Genomic DNA, 20,216 nt, shown 5'->3' with positions numbered 1-20,216 from the left:
CGGCTGCGCGCCGCGCGCCAGTCGGTGGGACGGCCGCCGCCGGCACCGGCGGACTGCGGCTGCCAGCTGCTGCGAGCTCCGCCTCTACGGTCGGTCGCCGCGCCGCCCAGCTCGCAGGCCGGGACCGCGGCGGCAGAGGTGATCGCTCGCCGGACCGCGGACACGACGGCACTCTCCCCACCAGACACGCGCGACGCTTCAGAACGCCGGTGCGACCGCCTCTCACCACGCGGGACTTCAGAACGTGCCGGCACTATGGCAGTAGCGGCCGCTCTACAGCGATGGCGCTCGTCGGGCTTGTCAGCTGCCGCCCATATGCCCTCGTCGACGCACTTCTTCCCGGATCGCACGCGTTTCAAATCACGGGAGTCGGTACAACTCAGAATTTCACTAACAGAACGGCAATCTCTCGATACTTGGAAACCTTCGACAAGCGGTCAATGGTGTGGCGATCTTTCCATAGTTCAAAACATTCGACGAGTGGCCACGTAAAAACAATACCTACACTGGGTCATTTCATCACGCAAGGCAGTATTCTGTACATCATCCCTACAAGCTTGTCACCTTCATGTGGAATACTACACCTATCACTTGGCTTTGTCGGCGATCACCGATTACATCGGCACACGATGCTTACTATTCCCACTCCGATATACATGAGACCAGAACTCGGCTCGTCAAATAATTGCTTAATGCCACCCGTCGCTCAAACAACAAATTAAATACACTTAATATAGCACAAAACGACAGCAAGAGGCCAACTTAAGCCGTAAAGCGCTGCCAACCATAACAAAACAGCCAACAAACACAACGGATAAGACCGATGTAAACGTCATCGAACCCAGGGCTCTTATGCACACAATGTCCGTCTAGAACGTTCGAACCGATTCATCCAGCATCATGGGAAACCAGAACAGGAACCTAGTCGCCGACGTCATGACGCTGTTCAGCTGTTCCGAACATTGCACACGGGTCGCCGGCCGGGCGCCATGCTCGAGCGCCGATGAGCGCAGCGGCCGCCACCCCGTCGGCAGCGGCCCGGCGGGAGGCCGGCGCTGTCCAGCGGCCGGGCCCAGCTCCAGCCGGCGGCCCGTTCACTGTCGCCGGCCTCAGCGGCATGCAGCCGGGCGGCGCGTCCGACCCAACACAACGCCGCCCGCCCGCCCGCCCCGAGGTCATCAGACGAACAGCAGGGTCGCCAGACGGCTGTTGGCGTCACTAGAACATCGGTGACGTCACCATCCAGCCGGTGATGTCACAAAACGGCCGATGAGGCCACCAGAAGGCCGCACAGGTCACCAGATGGCCGCCGAGGTCACCAGACGGCCAGCGAGCCGACCAGGGCGCAAAGGCCGCGGCTCACCGCGGCGGCCAGGCGCAGATGGAGCGCCGTCGACCCGATGAAGAAGAGGTGGCGCAGCAGCCAGGCGAGTGGGTCGTGACGCAGCCGGCGCGGAGGCGGCAGGCCCTCGCGCCCGCCGTGCTTGGACGGGGGCAGCGTCGGCATCCGGCCCGTGCGGTAGTACTCGGTCAGCTGCTCCTCCTTGTCGAAGAACAGCTGGTACAGCCAGGCCGTCAGCGCCGCGTCGTCCTCGGGCACCTGGCGGCAGGGAGGAGCATGAAGGCGGGGCGGGGTCCTTCCATCTCACGCACCTCGGGAGACGGTGGTGGTGAGAGGGAGCCATACTCAGCATGGCATTGAAGCTCGCGGCCACATCGACTACGGATCATGGTCACATCGACCACGGATCGCCGAAATCCGTGTTGAGACCAGTCACACTTGTTTGGATGCATGCACTCGCGTCCACATACTGGCCCAAACCATAACAGCCAGAACGGAGCAAGACAAGCCGGAAAAGGTGAGCCCGCTAGCACGTACCGTAAAAGTGACCGCAGCGAGCGCGTGGTTTCGTGTAGGCAACGTCTCAACGGTAGAGTATTCCTCGTCCTCGCAGCTGTGCTGTCATCCGTCCCGTTCTGCATCTGTTCCCAAGATCCCGGCGCGGACATCTAGACCCCGTGGCCTTGAATGGCAGCAGTCCAGACCTGACGGCGCCGGCACCGGCAGACGGGTGGAGGGAGGAGGTGAAGGGGGGGGGCGTCAGCTGACCTGATCACTGCTGAAGACGCGGTAGTAGAAGTACACGTTGCAGGGCGGCCGAGAGCCGGCCATGACGGAGACGAGGTCGAGCGGCCGCTGCTGGTCCGGGTACGCCACCGTCAGGTCAACCACCCACCGGATCCGGCGGCGCGGCTGGCCGCCATCTGGCTTCGGCAGAGCGTCACCTGACGATGGCCGCGCTTCGGTCACCACCGGCACAGGCGCGCCGCTCAACGAAGTGCTCGCAAGACAATCATAGACAAGCCTAGTCTCTTTTAAGGACACTCGGCGCGCTGTTCTGTGCTTGAACCTAGCCTCCAAATGGTGTTTGGGCCTAACCTCAAACGAGTATCGAGAGGACTTATCGTCCGGACGGACAGTGTCGTGGACCTTTACCGTGACGGAAAAACATGGCATGCTACCATGGAGCACTTTTCACTTGCCGCGTACATGCGAATACCTCTAGGAAAATTTGTATCAACAACGTAAGCTGTGCAAAATCCGACGGCATCCGCCACTTGCGGTGAGGTCGTGACCTTCCACTAATGATTGTCGGAAAGACGCAGTAACGAGCCGCAGTGTAAAAACAGAAAAATCTTCAATCATGTGGACAATTACACGCATATATCTATTTGCACATAACAGAGTAGCCATGGGCCACCTCCTTCATCCATCAGTTCTCCCTTCACGCCCCGTCCGCGGCTCGTCCCAAGCCCTCCGCGGCCGTCCCACACGGCCCGCCCGCAGCCCCACTGACCGTGCCCGACGCCGTTGGCCCGTTTGGGGGAGCCCGGCCGGTGCTCGGCGCGCAGGTCGAGCACGGCGCGGGCGGCGCCTATCCGCGGCAGGCTGACGCGCTCCAGGTGCGGCAGGCCGTTCTTCTGGGCGAACCTGCCCGGCCACGCGCCGCTCGTCAGAGGTCGCGGCCCACGCACGGCTGACAAACGACCCAACATCGACGGCGTGTCGACGGCTGGAGTTCCAGCGTCCCACGGCTTCGGTCACGACGCTGGCCGAGGTGACGGCCTCATCTCCAACTTTGACATGGCTTATGGCATAATTTCATGACGCCTCGAGCTGAAGACCGTTCCAGTGATCGCCGAAGAATTGTACAGAGAATTGCCGGCCGTGCTTGATGCAAAATGAGCTAGACGCTGGGGCATCCGCGCGTGTGACACAGCAATACAGCCTCGCGTAAGAAGAAAAGGAATCATACGTAATATGATTACGTCAGAAAACAAGGAATCAGGTCAATGTTTTGAATATACGTTAGTGTTGCCTCTCGCCACATCCCCCCACGGATGCAGACCCAAACTCCCCGTAAGTGGGCTACCGCCCAGTCGAGCAGACAAATAAACACTTCTGGTTAGTAAACAACCAACTTATCTACCGACACAGGGGCGCCAAAATACAGCACAGCAGTGCGGTTGGTGTACATTGCCCTACTGAAACAAATTTCGACGCTGAAAAACTTGGGTGAGCACTTACCTTTGACTAACTTCTTTCCTATTTTTTAGAAAGCCACCTTCTGGAAAAAGCAGCACCCATTTTCTGTCTAGTCCCACGTAGTCTTCAATAAGAGCCGTTTTAAGCAGCTCTACTGACTTATCCCTCTTGTCTTTACCCTGCGGAAGAACGTCATAAATTGATGACAGGAACAGAGCCAATAAAAATATTTACACCCTCTTGTCTTTACCCTGCGGAAGAACATCATAAATTGATGACGGAAGCAGAACCAATAAAAACCTTTACACGTCTCGTAGACTGGCATCTCTCATGACATTCAAACAACTGTGAGCATCAGAAATGTCGACCCCCACAAAAACAAAAGCAAAAAACTGGTGGCCAATCCATACAAGTTTGTACGCAAGAATAGCACGATGGTATACCATTCACAACTTATTTCACAGAGACGAAAATAGAATTATTCCGGGTAGCCGACGATGTCCTCGCCTCCTACATGCCGTCACAACACGCTCCCATCAATTTTTCGCGCACTAAGCTCGTAAGAACCATCAGACAGTGGGCTTCTTCCCCATCCCCCCCCCCCTCCCAGCCGTGGCTGAAAAGCTTCTGTGACGTCGTTACCACCAATGTATCTCCGCACAGCTAACTCACACATTGGATGAAGAAATCCCTGTGCAGCTGGGACACGATGCCGAAGTTGGTCCACTTGAAGAGGACGTCCATGATCCACATGCTGTTGTCGGCTGCCCGGCCGTGCGCAGTCAGCATGTTCATCATGATGGGCACGTCGGCCGTCGACTGGTGATTGATGATGAAGAGGCAGTTGTCCTGCTCCAGCTCGTCCACGCGGTCGCCCATCTCTATCACTGGGAACGGGCCCATACGCACACGCGGTCACGTGGCGGCCAGCCGCCTCCGCCCGGCCAGGGCACCCAGGGTCTCACCCCGCCGTCAGCTCGTAGTAACCACACATCGACGATCGATGTCGAGCCACACTGCCCGTATTCGACCATTCGCCTTTATGACTTCAGTAGAGGTCTGCACTCGTATTCACCCCATAGTAGCTCGCACATTTGAGGCCTCATAAGCTGAGGCGTATATATATATATATATGGACGATAAAGACTGAACACAAGACAAACAATCTCGGTGCCGGACTACCTTTATCTTTAACCTGTCAGACGACGTTCAACAAAACATAAGATCGATCGAGATACCCAGAAAAAACTAGGTAAAGCCGAATATGCACTGGTCTTTAACAACGGCCATATATATATATATATATATATATATATATATATATATATATATATATATATATATATATATAGCGATATTACTACATTGTATGTTGCTCGCGACGCGTTTAACAAAACAACGGATGCATCATCGGGCAAAAGAATACACACACTTAATGTAAACCTTTATGATTCAAGACGTGCACAAATTCAAAATACCGCACATGCGCATGCAAGGACGCATGACCTACGCCAAATCCTACAGATATGTATATATATATATATATATATATATATATATATATTATCGCAATTTCTAATGAATATGATGAGGCCATATTACTTAGCGCTGGACGTTTCTTAAAAATGTATCAGGACTCTCCGATTCTCCAATCCAGTGGGGATGATGTCCTGCCCAAGATATTAGATTGGAGGCTAAAACTGGTTGTCACGCGTAAATGAGTGTTCTCGCATGGTGGAGGGGTTAGGTTTGCAGTGAATTTCCCCGCCCGGTTAGACTTGCCTGAATGCCGCTGAATACGACTGCAATTTCCCAAGGGTGGAGCCTACGTAGGATGTCTGCAAGAGGCACGAGTAATCTCGCATACAGCATTCGATTAGCAGTGTTCAGGTAATCGATCTTTCTTTGAACGAGAGCCTACTGGGAAGGAATTCAACAGAGCAATCCTACGCTCTAAAAACAAATGGAATTTCGATAGGAGGCTGATCGGCTCACATTTCAGGTTTGATTTGTTTGAGCTCAAAACGTAATTTGCTCTGCTGTACTTTGGCCAGATTCTGAAGGCCTCAAGCGTGAGTTGATGAGCCTCCAAACGCAATTCTATCCATTTTTAGAGTCTAGGACCGCGCGGGTGAATGCCTTCTGAGCAGGTCTTCCTTCAAACAGAACGATAGATTACCTAAATACTGTCAATCCACTGTTGACTACGAGTTTTGTCGTGCCTCGTGTGGAACATCCTACATAGGTTCCATCATTCGGACTTTGCACAGTCGCATTCAGCAGCATTCAGCTAAATGTATTCGGACGGGAAAATCTCATGCAAAGCCTAACTCCCTCCCCATACGAGAACATTCATTTACATGGGACAACCGGGGAGAAGATACTCCTCGGTCGAGGTGAGAATTTTAAGTCATTATACATTTTAACGAAACATCCAGTACTAAAGAGCATGACTTCATCATAGCCATTAGAAAATATGACAAAATGATACATGTCCGTAGAAATGGGGATTGGTCCTGTGCCATTGCATGTGCATGTGTGGTAGTTTCCAATTTGTCCGCGCATGTCAATAGTTTACGCTGAACGTGTGTGTCCTGCCTGATGATGCAGCCGTTGTTCTGTGAAACGCGTAGCGAATAATATGAAATTCATATGCTGATCAACGTATGTTGATATGAGTCACTTCGAAGCGAGATAGCTATATATATATATATATATATATATATATATATATATATATATATATATATATATATATATGTATATGTGTATAGATAGATAGATATAGGCATGTATATACATGTACTTGTTCTGCCGCACTTTTAATACACACACACACACACATATATATATATATATATATATATATATATATATATATATACCGTCTTACACAACTGTCGTCGGGGAGGAAATGCACTGTGGTGTAATTGTTGCCAAGGTCGCAAAAACAATGCCCACTTTAGCTCGAACAAGGCCAGCACTGACCTGCAAGACACGTCCTAATTTGTGAGCAAGGCTATCTAACACCTGTGACACAGCACAACCTGAGGGCTGAAGGTTACACCGCATGGTGGCGTTTATTTAGTCATTGATTTGTCTCTTCCAACTACGCATGAATGCCTGCATCGTCACTTTTTTCATTTACCAACATTACGCACAATCTACATCACAAATTACCAGAGCCTGTTCTGCTAGCACCAAACAGTACACTGCATTTGTGCACATAATCGATTGTCGGAGGCTTACCATCGTAATCAGCCGTGTAGCTGAGCATGGCCACCATGTGGAGGAGCCATCTGAACAGAGTTCCCTCTATCCGCCAGTAGATGTCAGGAGCGACCCACGTCAGCGGATACAGCAGCCACATCCACACCGTGTACGTCGGGATGCAGTACAGGTTGTTGAGCAGGAACAGGAACAGACGCAGCGCGCATTTCGCGTAATGCAGCCATCTGAAACACAGCAACCCATTACAGTTAGGTAAGACATACAGCGAAAGACATCAGGCCCACTAATAAGACAAAAATAAAAGCATAATCTTAAACATGGTCCTAAGCCAGTTATCTCTAACCAACACCAAACGTGAAGTGCATAAACAAAAAAATGGTTCACGGTGCGTCACCGTGTAGTGTATGTGTGTGCTGATGCCCTTGTGCATGTACAGTGTATGTTGTGTAATCTGATGCAATGAGACAGCACGACGGTAACTGACATTCCGCAGACCACAGCGCTGGCAAAGCCGGTAAACAGATGAGCAATTGTTTAGCCAGTATCGTAAAGCATAATCGAGGCAATTGTGTGCAGTGTTAAATGCATTATGAGGCCGTACTACGAAATACGTGCTAGTGACTGCAGGTTTGGCTCGGACTTAACAAAAGCAAATGCTATTTTCACAGGGCACAAACGTGTTTAAAACAGTCCGTCAACAGCAATCTGAGAAGCCCCACTGCCCACAGCGCGTGACAGGGCAGGATGATCCTTTTCCGCAATGAGCTTGTGTTTTAGTTGAAGGATCGAGCCAACCCAAAAATCGTCATTTGTTCTGGAACGCACAAAAAAACGATACCAAGATGCAATGTTTTACCCAAGAAGTTAACTACACGATTGATCATGATTTGTGTGATTCGCTTCCAGTCCTAAGCACTAAACGCTAGGTCAAAAACGCTAAGTAAACGTACACTCGTTCATCCAGGATGTTCTCGCCCTTCGTTGGGCCCCATGCTCTCGCCCAAGTTTTGATAATTACTATGGCACGAGTCAACTCGTGACGAAAAGGATACCATGTGAATCAGGGGGACGTGTCCCAAAGCTCTACACATCTGACACAAATAACATTTTTGTGGGCATATCACTTTAACTAGTAAGGAACTCATGATCCATGTCGATTTACTATGGAATCGTCCGCAAGAGCGTCACCAGCGTGGGGCACCGGAGCGTACAACGGATTAAACGGTGGCGAACAAGCTGGTGTCCTCGGGGAGGACGAGATCACGCATGGGACCGTTCAGCCAAAACGACCATCTATGCCGACAGAGAGACGGGCGAAGTGCGATCCCGCGGGCGACATGCCACCTGCGCCTCCTCTCCCGTCGGCGGCTCTGACACCGGATACATGCGGAGAAGGCTGCAGCACTCATTCTGATGCCTTCCTAGCCCAAGTCGTATTTTAAGGAAGTTTCGCTGGGGAGGCGAGCCCGACAACCGGGGGACGAGGGGACCGGGCGAGCTGGAGGTCATTACCAGCTGGCGACATATGACACTTGGAGAAGTAAATGCCTCGATGGTCATATACACCCATAATCCGACTCATCTTTAGCATTCGGCAAACAAGCTATCCAGTCTCTCTACGTTATTCATGCGTCTCAGGGCCTGATTAACTTTGTCGCCGAAGTTCCACGACTCGGGAGGCACTTAACTCCCCAGTTAACACGCTATAACACAGGTTGTCCTAGATCGAGCAGAACAAACACGACCATCACTGAGAAATAATGCAAACGAGAAGCAGCGCGATGCATTTCGGACTGATTTCTTCTATTTCCATACCACGCGCGATCTACCAAATGCACGAGTTGGCCGCCCAACGGCGGTAATTCTTCTTTTCGCTGATGTCACCGCTCCGACGTGCTGAACAGAGCCACCGCTGACGGACGCGACAGCAGAACGCAAGCCCCACAATGTCCGTGAATGCTGACAGCAGCTCCAGAACCAATCGGCTTAACGGCGGCCAGCACGCGCCAGTCTCGGCGGCGCCGTGCTCGCAAACAGCCGCAACGGCCGGGGGCGAGACGGCGTCCCCGCCGCGCGGTCCGGAGTCCGGAGAGGGCACTGCTGCTGCCGCCTCAGCGCTGCTGCTGAGCGCGACCCAACCCCCACCGGCGGCGTCGCCCCACCTCCTGCACCACGCGTCCGGCGCCGCCGGGCGAACCGGCAGCTCGGAGCGCGGCAGACCGGAGCCGGGCGAGACGGGCCGGCGGCAGGGGCGTTAGTGACGGGCACGTACGTGTTGTGTCCGGAATACAGTGGGCGGTTAGTCGGGCTGGAGTCGGGAGCTGGGGTGTCCGCCACCGCCACATGCGCCTGGTTGTATTCAACGGTGAGCCGCCGGCGCCAACGGCACACGCACGGGCTGGTAACGGCTCTAATGGTCACATATGCAAGGGCAAACAACATGTTCACGTCAGGTGGCCACGCCCGGCATAACCGGACTCAAACCTGCTATTAGCCGTACCGGAGCACCCGATGTCCAATTGTCTGGTCAGTACATACACAGGCCAAAGTGCTGCAAAGTCGCGTCCCTTGGGTCCACGCTATACGCATGTGCGCACATCACCGGCCAGATTCATGTCCCGCCAGCGTCATCGACCGGCTCAAACCGGACATAGCCGGCTCAGGGCAATCAGTGAGCAGTGCAAACCGCTCACGCAAGAGTGCCCAGGTCCCGGAAATGACAGATTGCACGTCACCGGGTCAAGAAGGCCAGGACAGCCCGCCTCATCGCGGGCGGCCATGAGGGCGTCGTCATGTCGTGAGGCCTCGCGCTCAACGATCCGATCAATGGTGCCAAGCGCCAGGCAATCGGTCGCTTACGGCGATACCGATAAAATCGAAATGAGCAAGTCAGCAGACGGCGGAGGCCATTGCGGCATCTGGCCAGCACCTGTCTGACTGACACGGATGTCCAACTGGTCCACGGGGAAAGCCGGCAATCATCGTTCGGGAAGCTTGAGCACAGACGGAAATATTTTATTGAACCGTGAAACTAGAAATCAGATAGCCAGGGGTCCTCTTGCAACTCCTATGGCACCCTTTTATAATGTATATGCAGCACAGAACGTAACCACCTGCAAATGCCTGATGTGCTATCAGATAGTGTCCATGTGACCGCAACCAGATGCAAACATGGCCAGAAAGGAGGTTTGTGTCTGAATGTGTAGCGCGGCATCCCACCGCACACGTGCCACGCGCCCCGGAACATCTGGCTGGAGGAGCGCTACAGTGCCGACGGCCGGGCCATACGCTCGTGCCGCCCCCACAGCAGGGCCGTGCCAACGCTGGCGGCGGGGGCTCGATCGAGCCGAGGGCGGATCCGCTGGGCGCCGCCGGGCGCCGTCGAGCGCCGACCCCCGGACGGCCGGCCGTCCGACGACGGACGCGGCGCGCCAGCCGTCACCAGACCGTCGCCGTCGGAACCTGATCACGCTCAACCGGCCCGTTCCGACGAGACGGTCGTCTGCGCACCGACGCGGGCGTCTTTCGCGGCCGGCGAGCGGTCACACAATGGCGGGCCACACGCCACCCGGCGATCGGCGCTGAATAAATAACCATGGCCGAGCGAGCGTTGCTGATAAGCACACGTCGCATGGCGGCCGTCAAACGCCCAGGACAGCAGCCACACGCAGGCGAACGCGTGACCCTGCATAGGGACAGCCGAGGCGCGCAGCCGCCGGACCTGGCCGCTCCAGTCCCAGCGTAAAAAACCGGCGCGCGCGCGGCCCATCGGCCGCCGGTGCGGCGCCAGTGTCGCCGTTCAGCAGGCCGTGTGGGGCTGCGGCCAGCGGCGCCCGCCGCAGGGCCGCCGTAAGCTGGAGTCCAGAGCCGGTCCGCGGGTCCGGCCCGCGTCTCGAACTCCGACCGACCGGTGTCGGCGGCTGCACCCCTCCCGCCAGCGCTGCCACACCGCGCGGCACCCGGCCACATCGCTGCCTCCCGCCAGTCACATTCCGGGTGCTGATGGCAGCCGCATCGGGTCGCCCCGGCTGACGTCACCGGCATCGATCGCACGGCCGCCGCCGGACGGGCCTGGTTTCGCGGGTCTCGGATCAATCTCAGAAGGCCCCCGGAGCCAACGGGGCCGCCGGAAACCTGCCGGTAGGCCCACACCGCCGCCCAACCCGGACGCCGCTGAGAGTTCGGCTCTCACGGAACACTCGGAGCGTCCACGTGCGTCCCTCCCCGCCGGCGTCAGCTTCCTCACACCGGGTGTGCGAACGGAAAGCTGAATACACGGAAAACTTTCAGGTGAAACAAACCTGGGCGGATAAGTTTGAAGCAGGAGCACTTGCTTTCTGAACATCCGTTTGTTGCAATTCTGACGAACTTTCTGGACCCCACGGCCCGCCGCGTCCTAACTGAATGAGTCGCACACTGCGCCAGCCAGACCGGCCGCAGCAGCCGGTCCCACGTTAGCACGTGTTAGTGTGACGCGCGCGAGCTCGCCGGTGGACACCGCTGGGCCGGCCAGCCGGACGGAAGCTGCTCGGCGCGCTGCAGACGGCAGAGGCGCCGCCACGCCGCCACGCCGCCGCATGGGGTCCAGGTCGCCGATCGCAAGTACGGGCGGGAGGGGGGAGAGGGGGGGGGGCGCAAGTACGGGCAGGAGGGGGGAGGGGGGGGGGGCGCAAGTGGCTCTGGCTGCGGTCGGGTCCGCGAGCTTTGTAAGTCTGCGCGCTGAACGTGGGCCCACCATGACAGGGCCCGTGTTGGGGCAATACCCCACTCCCCGCCGCTGGGAAACACAGGTGAATCATCTGTATCAAGGCATGCCAAGGAACGAAGTGCACATCAACGATCGACTGCCAGCGGACATTTCGCTGGGTGTTCGGAGGAGATTAATCACCGCATCTTCCTGTTGCTATGGAAACGATACAGCGCAAAGGATAGCGTGTTGAGTTCAGCTCAGTTAGCTGCATACCAGTTTTCTGATCTTATGAGCTTTCCAACTCCGGGCAGCTTAAATAAAAGAAGCTACCTGTCTTATGGGAACACTGCACCGCATTTTTATAAAACGTTGCGTAGGACTACGCGCGTTTATACTGCATTGCGTCCTTTTCAAGCTTCGTATTTTCAAAGCATGCCAAGCCCCAGCGTTTCGGAACTTTTGCCCGTAAATGAATAATCAGTTTCGTACGCGGGCGATTTTGTTCACTGATATGCGGGTTTTATGCATAACGAGAGATGTGGCGAAACCGATTACCAGTCACCGGTTCACCTTGGAGACACTCAGTGGCAAGAACTTCAGGGGTCAGTTAAATCCCTCAAAATCTTGTTCTCACCAACCAGTGTCGGCAAACCAGCACCTCCAAGCGCTGAACATTCCCAAGCAAACATATGTGGATAAAGCAATGACTCAGCGGAGTGAAAGCATTCGTGCCACGCGGATTTGGCTCAGTACAGCTTAAAAGCTCCAGTCAAACTTCTCGGCGCGGATACAGGCCAGGGGCAACGTTAAAACTTTGTTAGCCGTTGCCCTCCTGCCTCCCCCATATTGCGTGGGTTCTTGGCAAGGATTAGCGTCGTATTTTCGAGACCACTGAGTATACGTTCCTTACCCATTTTAGCATATTTTATTGACCTACTCATTGTTATGCTATATTTTCTATTTAATCTTTTTATTTCATTCAATAGCTGAGCCCGTCAAAGAACTTTTCCAAACCGCGGGCGGTCGCATGGTAGATGGATTGACAGTAGGCTACAATGGCAACGAGACGCCGTACTCGGTGGCCAGCCATTCACGCGTTCTGTCAAAGACAAGCGTGTGGCATTCCCTGCGCTACAGAAGGCCAGCGCAAATCCCGGCAAGGTTTGGGACCGGCCGTCATAAGCCAATCAACAAACTGCATGAGATCGCAGTCAGCCTCTGACAAAACACCGAGAGCAGCAGCTGCGGCAACAGCCCCGGCAGCCACCTCTACGAGACAGCTGACGGGGCAGCGACGCCCGCGGGCGGTGCGGTCCACCTGCGGGCCGGCCGGCGCCGCTCCACTCACCGCTCCGCCAGCGACGGCATGTGGTCGGCAGCGGTGACTCCGTCGCCCAGCGGTCCACCGGCACCACTGAAGCGACACGATACGTCGGCTCAGGCGCTGATCGATGCAGGGCCGCTGGCGGCGGCCGCCGGCGCGGCCACGGCCAAACCGGCACACCGGCACACCGGCAGGGCACGGGAAGGGATGCCGCTCCAGGGAGAGCACACCACTAATGGGGCATCGATACACGCGAAGGGGCAGGGAGCTACAACAATTCACGGGAAGGGGAAGGAAAGGGACGTCGGCGCACGGGGAGAGGGTTGTACAGGGCATCATTGCATGGGGATAGGCACCAATGGACTACCCCCATGACATACATACACGGGAAGAGGCATTAAGGGACAGCGCTTCATGAGGAAAGGCGGTTAGGGGCACCAGTGCCCGGGAGGCGGCAGAAGGGGCACTGGTTCACGTGAAAATGCCAGCGTTAGTACAGCACAATGCGGAGGGGTCAACATATGAGGTGATGGCAACACGAGACATCGATATACTGGAGAGGGTTGCGCGTAATTTTGGTGATGGGGGGAGGGGAGCAAAGCAACACGAGGCAGCGGTACGTAGTGCGGAGGGCAGTACAGCACCCCGGTACAGAGTGCAGTGAACAACACTGGCCACTGATACGCAGTGTGGAGGGCAACAACAGGGTAAACGTTCAAGAGATAAAACGTGGGGCATCGTCAAACAAGACACCAGTTCACTGGGGGAACAGGCCGGACTCGGCTACATGGGACATTGGTTCAATGCTTCGATCAGTAAACAAGACCACATGTGCACGTGGCTGAACATAAACGAAAAACCGCCGAGGTAACAATACATACTGCACACCTGAAATGACGCGTCGTTTTTGGCAAATCGAGCAGAATGCACACGGAAATGAATATTTTCCAAACTGGGGAGTGTCGCACAGTGATCCGGTCGGAGCTCGTGCCGGCCGACGTCCGCGCCCCGCCCGTCCTGAGCACCCACTCAGCACGCGCCAGCCGACCGCGCCCCGCACACCGCGGGCCCCGCCGGAGCGTCGGTCCGGGGCGAGCGGCTCGCCCCGCCCCGGACCGGGCGCGGCGTGGCGTGGTCCGTGCACAGGCCGCGGGGCCGACAGTCACCCGTCCACCGAGCAAAGTCCGCCCGCTCTCTGGCGGCCAAGGTCCCGCCACTGCGCTTATTCCACCAGCCCTGAGCGCTGACAACGCACGCGCGGCCCACCGGACGCCTGCACTGGCGGCGCAAAGTCCAGATGATGTTACCGAACCAGTTGCTGGTCGGTCGCCATAATGGTGGCGAATGGTTATTGTGAAGGCTGTCTGGTTGGGCTGATGCCAATTTTTATCTTGGTGAATTGTCCACTGCCTGGGTAACAATTCACGCACAAACTATGGCAGCCTGGAGTCTGCCTTGAATGCAAAAAGTGTTATGGTCAAGTACAGTATGGCATTAAGTTAGCAAACTCAAATAAAAACCACTGTACAACTAGCTATGTGATGGCTAAGACAGTCAGTATGTGGACCACAGGTAAAGAAGGCCATAGGAGCAGGAGGGTCTAGGCATCACGGCCCACTGGGTTGCCATGAAAATAGAGCCATTGCTGAGCAGAGGTGCTCGCATAAAATAATTGCAAAAAAAATGGATGGCCACTTCCCCACCTCTCCTGGTGCTGCTGCAGTGCTCCCCACCTCTTCTGGTGAGAACACAGCCCCTTTGCACATTTTATTTCATGAAAAGCTGTATTCAGTTCCAATGCATTTGGTTGACAATTTATAGACCATCCAGCATTGTTTTATGCATTTTCACAATGTTTGTTGTGCACCTGGTCTGGTGTGCATGCTATGTATGGGCTGGTCCACAAAAATGCTCGCAATACTCCACAAAACAAACACACAGAAGAAGCCCAAAATATGCAGCATGTGCAGCAAGATTTAGAAGCTGATTGACTTTTGACCATGATGGCTGCCATCAATGTTACATCAAGCTGACACATAAAATCAATATAATTATTTCCCTTTTATTCTGAAAGTTTATCCATATGAGGGAGAAATGTCTAAAGCAGAGTTAGAAGGTACAACCTATGGATTCAGATCCTATTCATTCATTTGTATATCACTATACAAATATATCACTGGCCATGCAGACTCTCCATTCAGTTCTAAGAATATTGATAGATTAAAGAAAAGAATATCTGTATGAGGAGATAAAACATTTGAGCTTCAAAAAACAGGTTGCAACAATATTTTGGACTATCTTGAAACACAAATCCTTCCTCTCCAACCATCCAATGGATCTGTGTGGTACGACGATCGTGTACTGTATAAGCCATGGCGAATTAACACCTATCAATACTCTCTTTTGAACTCTTCGGATTCTAAAACTGCCTATTTACATGGAATATGCATAACAAATCATGCCAAAAGGCTGTTTAGTTCAATCCAGTCAAAGCATCGACAAATTATGAGCATTGCTCTATAAGGCAGTATTCGAAACATTAACAGATCACAAAGTTAGCTGCCAAGTGAAGGTTCATCATAATCACTAATGAAATCCTTTGCATTTTGAAGCAGCATGCTGCATTATAATAAACAAGGTGTTTGATGAAATTTACCTCAAGAATCTTATCCTGTACCGAACCCGGCCCTGCCGCCTGCCTGATCCGCCCGGACACCGCAACCGACACTACCGAGGCCGGAACGTGCCTGAACGGCAACCAACACAGACGAATGCGGCGCGCATGACCAATCCATAAACATTTCCACTGCTTATTACTGCATTCAGCTGATCATATCAAATGACATCAAGAATCGTCGAAGCCATGTAATGCTTTTATGAGAAAGATGTGCTCAGGGACGGGTCCAGGATACATATATATATATATATATATATATATATATATATATATATATATATATATATATGTGTGTGTGTGTGTGTGTGTGTGTGTGTGTGTGTGTGTGTGTGTGTGTGTGCGTTGTCTATGCATATATATAGTAATTACAGGAACCCATCCTTACTGTGCGCAGCCTCAAACATCTAGGTTTTTCTACGCATGCCACAGGCGTGGAACTCAGTCATTTTCTCCAGGTGACGTTAAATTGTGATTTTGAGGCCAGGTGCAGTGGGAAAACGGGCAAAATAAACTCAAGTTGGCTGTTAAATAGCATTAAAACCAAGCACGGGCTTGATTCCTTGCTTATTTACGACTTTTTGAACTAGCAATGTCATCAGCTGATGGCTGATTACTAATGCAGATTTTTTATTTGTTATGAAAGGAGGGCAAACTAACTCGGCGTTCGAAATATGTCAAGCACGTGATATACAAGTTTTATGAGTGTCACACACTCAACAGACAAGGGAAATGATGTCTGCGACGTCGGCGGCACGTAAAATCACGTTCTACAATTACGTGTAAAAATTTATCGGCGCATATCCGACTGCTGCTCAAGGTCAAGGCATCAAGACCAGAAGGGATGGAGCCTGACCGATCACGGGTGCCGCGGGAGGCCAACAAAAAGGCTCCCGTCGACAAGTATGTGGCCCTCAGAGCAGGTGAAAAGAGCGGAAGACTAACGTGGTGGACTCCTAAACTGATTGGCAGCACTCCAACAGACTGATTATATGTCAACAGAGAGAAGGCGCTTCCCATCTCAGGCCCCGGCCATAGCACAGGACTCTGAGCAAAGAGGAATTACCCAAAAGTATATTAATACCCCTGTGCGATTAAAAGTGCCCGGGCAGGTTAGCAGAAAGAAACCCGATAGGGGTGAAGAGCCCTCCGCAAATGAGATCAAAGGCAACAGCCGTTGCAGAGGTAGACGACTCCTGAGTATCGAGTGTCTCTAGCCGAAAGTGGATGGCTTCTGAGCATCGAGTCTCGGTGCCTTACCTGATATGAGCCTTAGCAACAGCACAAAGTCCTCCGAGCAAGTGGAAAGAACCCGAGAATGATATGAAGGGCCCCGAGCAGTTGAGTACACCCTGGCATTTGGGCCCGGGAAAAACATGGAGCTTTTCGGGCGAATGGGAAGAATACGTGGAAAATTATCGTGATCGATTTAGAGTGTCCAGAAATGGAAGCCGATAATGTCCCAATAACAGGGTTAGGATCACCTACAAGAAAATGCAAAGAGAATGAGGGCAACGCGGAAGGCCCCTTGGCGATCGGATTGACCCGGCAAGTGGACATATAGGGCCCGGGCAGGAGCGTAGGGCCTCTGGATAGCGTAATGAGGCACAAAAGTTTTCATCAATCATCATATTTTCAATCAACGAAGAATCTGCTTTATTTGCGTATGAACTCTTCACTTTCGTTTGCAACCGCTGTTTGTCGCCTGTAGGCCTAAATGCGTCCAATTTTGTTGCTTGTGTTTTTTAATTAGAAAACTGCGTCCGTTCGGCCGGTAATGAGTCCCTTTGGAGCCAATGGGTCCCCTCGGAATGGTTCATGGGGGCATGGTCCGGTGCCTCTCCCCCCTCCCCCCCCCCTCTTTATCCGCCACCGGCCCGAGCAGCGTAAGATGGGGCCTGTAGTGAACATAGCACCATGTATTCAATTTAAAAAGAAAACAACACTCAAGCCGCAGCGACCAGATGGCCTCGATAGGATCGTAGAGCCCTAAATTCAAACACCAAGATCCAATATGTCGGGCCCCCGAACAATGCATAGTGGCCGAGGAGGCGAACAGGGGGACCCCGTCAAGTACGTAGGTCCCTTCATTGAAATAGGTAGTCCCCAAGACTAAGGAAGAGAGCCCCCGAACGATCAAATGTGCCCCAGCAAGTTATCGAAGAGGCCTCCGACAAACGCGTTGCCCCCCCCCCCCAAACCCAGTGTGAAGGGCCCCCGAAAGATCGAGTGCATCCGAGCAGGCTATCAGATGGCCACGAAAACAGCGTAGAGCCCTATGTTGAAGTACCCAATGTACGGGGCTCCAAATAATCCAGTGTGCCCGAGCAGGTGAATACGTGGGCCCCGACAAGTGAGTAGGGCTCTAAGCAAGTCACAGAGAACTGGAAGCGTCCTAGACCAGCGTAGATAGCTCATGGGCATATCGCGAGCGTGTGGGTAGGTTAACCGAGGTCAACGTAAAGAGTCCCCTGAGCAGCTGAACTCCGGCAGGTTGCGAATATGTGGCCCCGGCTGTGGCGTACAGAGCCTTTCTGGCGAATGGAAGGAATCCGTAGAAGGTCCTTGATTGACAGTGACATGAGACACCAGTGTCAGATCCTGCGCCATAAAATCGCCGAGCTTGACCCACTTTATTTCGAGGGGCCTCAAGTTATTTTTGGGTTATTTTACACAGTCATACCTACGGGCACGTGCATTGAGGGGCACGTGAGTTGAATACCTATGAGACCATTTGCCCGCCCAAACACATGGCCTCGTCTGTAACACATTCGGGCATCATTACCTCCCCTAAAGTACCTACTTACCACCATTTTGGCGACACTGGGGCCGGGACCGCCAAGAATTTCTGCTTGGCCTCATTTGTATGGCTGGAAATCCTGTAGGGGTCAGGAAAGGTAATAGCTCCCCTCTCCCGGGCCCAGAACACCTAAAATATGGGGATTTGGGAGGTCCGAACTAGGTGGGTCCGGTGGTCCAAGGGCCCCTTTGGAGGGCTCTTTAGCCCGCACAACGAAAACAAGAAAATGATCGCACTGAATGAGAAACACACCGAAAGAGACCAACCGCCTAAAAGTACTCGAAGACTCGAAGTACATTAGGTCATCGTGTAAGCGTCGATAGACGCTCACGTTAAAGAAAGCAAACAAATGCGTAAATGAACGCGTCGACACGAGCGAACACAGGCATGTTGTATTTCTGCGCGAAAAGGATAACAGAGAAAGACGGGATCGGCGATCATTCAGTCGGGATAAACTGCTGGAAAATATAACAGGGCCTTCTGTTCGGGCGGCGTAACTTGTCTCATAAGTGTTTAATTCACGGGGTCCCAAAACATCAGCTGACTGTTTCAACGTCAGCAGATAGTTCGGCTGTAGTCCATTTTTGCGCACAGTCGGCTTGTCAAAATGAGGAAAAGGCTTAATTATTATTGGTATGTGGTCTGCATGCTAGTTTCTCACACAAAAAAAAGATTTGGTTTCTATGATCGCAGGCAAAGGGCCTCTCTCGAAATAAAGTAGCTCAAAACTGAGGAGCTCTAAACTGAGAATGGTTGGACCCTTCTATGCTGCCTTTGGCCCCAATGGCCCGGACCGCTGAGTTCTGGATCGCTCCCCCCCCCCCCCCCTGCACTTAAGGGGAGTGATCTCCAGTCATGCCGTGGGCATCCATAAGGGCTGTTCCAGACCGGCATCGCGATCCCAGATGGGAAAACATGTGGACAAACTGGTGGGTGTTGAAACACAGTCCCATGCGGCTGCCATCTGGGTGCGCCATCTGGAACCCTCGGGGGCCTAATGTGAGCGCCCTTGTGCTGGATGCATCCGGTTGACAATGATAAGTCGACCTAGGATGCTGATGGAATACACAGGTGCCTTCCAGATAATTTGTCGTTACTTGAATGGATGAAACATGTACAAAATAGCGCACCTATAACGCATTCGGATCCTCCGTGTCATTTTTATGAACTACTTTGATCAATTTCAGAACCGAGGTGGGTGCGATGAGCTATTGTCAAGATCATGGCGGCTAGGATATATATATATATATATATATATATATATATATATATATATATGACCGCTAATTCCGCATTAGCAAGCTTCTTGATCCGTCCTTTAAAGTTACGGGCTCTCGAACTAGCGGTGCGGTCAAGATAAAAGATTGTTCGTATAAAATCACTTACATTTTGCAGATGCCTGTACATTCTAGCGTTTCGAGACCTCGTATCGTCGTGTAAATGTAAATGTTAAAAGTAACAAGTTTTGAGTGGTTAAAGGCGAAGCTTGTGCACCGTCATCTCAAGAACATCTTTGATACAGAAAAGACAAAAAATGGTATCGTTAGTCGGGCGTGCAAAATGCAATCGTCATGAAAGCATTGTAAAGACAAAACGCCACAATCACAAGCACAGTAGCTACCGCCCACCACCTAACAACTCAAGAATTGCGCCAGAATTTGTTTGATTGTTTAGTGCTGGAGAGAATTCGTTGATAAATATGATTTCCCAAATTTGAAAGCATCTTCTGTCATTGCATGTCTGAAGAATGTGAGTGTTGTTCTTGAGTTGTTGTGTCAATTTATTGTCCTGTTCGTGTAGCATGTGCTCCAGAGGCGCCCCGTCACGCAACTGCATTGTCAGGCGTCGTGACAGTGTCGTTGTGGTTACGTGTGTGTACGGTTACGACGTAGTTTATCGAACGCAGTTTGTAGCCATCCAGATTGCATTAGCATCGATGCTCTACATTGG

At 52.8% G+C, this 20,216-nt stretch overlaps 1 protein-coding gene across 3 annotated transcripts; it reads right to left on the bottom strand.

Annotated features, from left to right (window-relative positions):
* Positions 1–1,153: 1,153 nt before the first annotated feature.
* LOC119093861 (acyl-CoA:lysophosphatidylglycerol acyltransferase 1) lies at positions 1,154–18,327 on the bottom strand. 3 transcript variants are annotated; one of them, XM_037216873.1, is made up of 8 exons: positions 18,274–18,327; positions 12,817–12,882; positions 6,797–7,002; positions 4,220–4,434; positions 3,590–3,726; positions 2,859–2,992; positions 2,111–2,286; positions 1,154–1,600 (listed from the first exon to the last, which is right to left on the bottom strand). In XM_037216873.1, the coding sequence occupies exons 2-8, from the start codon at positions 12,834–12,836 to the stop codon at positions 1,316–1,318; spliced, it is 1,173 nt and encodes a 390-aa protein (XP_037072768.1). In that variant the 5' UTR covers positions 12,837–12,882; positions 18,274–18,327; the 3' UTR covers positions 1,154–1,315. The 3 variants fall into 3 exon arrangements, with proteins under 3 accessions (XP_037072768.1, XP_037072766.1, XP_037072767.1); XM_037216871.1 differs by lacking the exon at positions 18,274–18,327 and adding an exon at positions 15,449–15,512; XM_037216872.1 differs by lacking the exon at positions 18,274–18,327 and adding an exon at positions 13,681–13,806.
* Positions 18,328–20,216: the final 1,889 nt, after the last annotated feature.

Source organism: Pollicipes pollicipes, unplaced genomic scaffold (assembly GCF_011947565.3).
Source record: "Pollicipes pollicipes isolate AB1234 unplaced genomic scaffold, Ppol_2.1 Scaffold_4002;HRSCAF=4701_pilon_pilon_pilon, whole genome shotgun sequence".
Classification (NCBI taxonomy): domain Eukaryota; kingdom Metazoa; phylum Arthropoda; class Thecostraca; order Pollicipedomorpha; family Pollicipedidae; genus Pollicipes; species Pollicipes pollicipes.
Note: the sequence above shows the minus strand (reverse complement) of the source record. Positions and strands in the feature narration are given on the sequence as shown.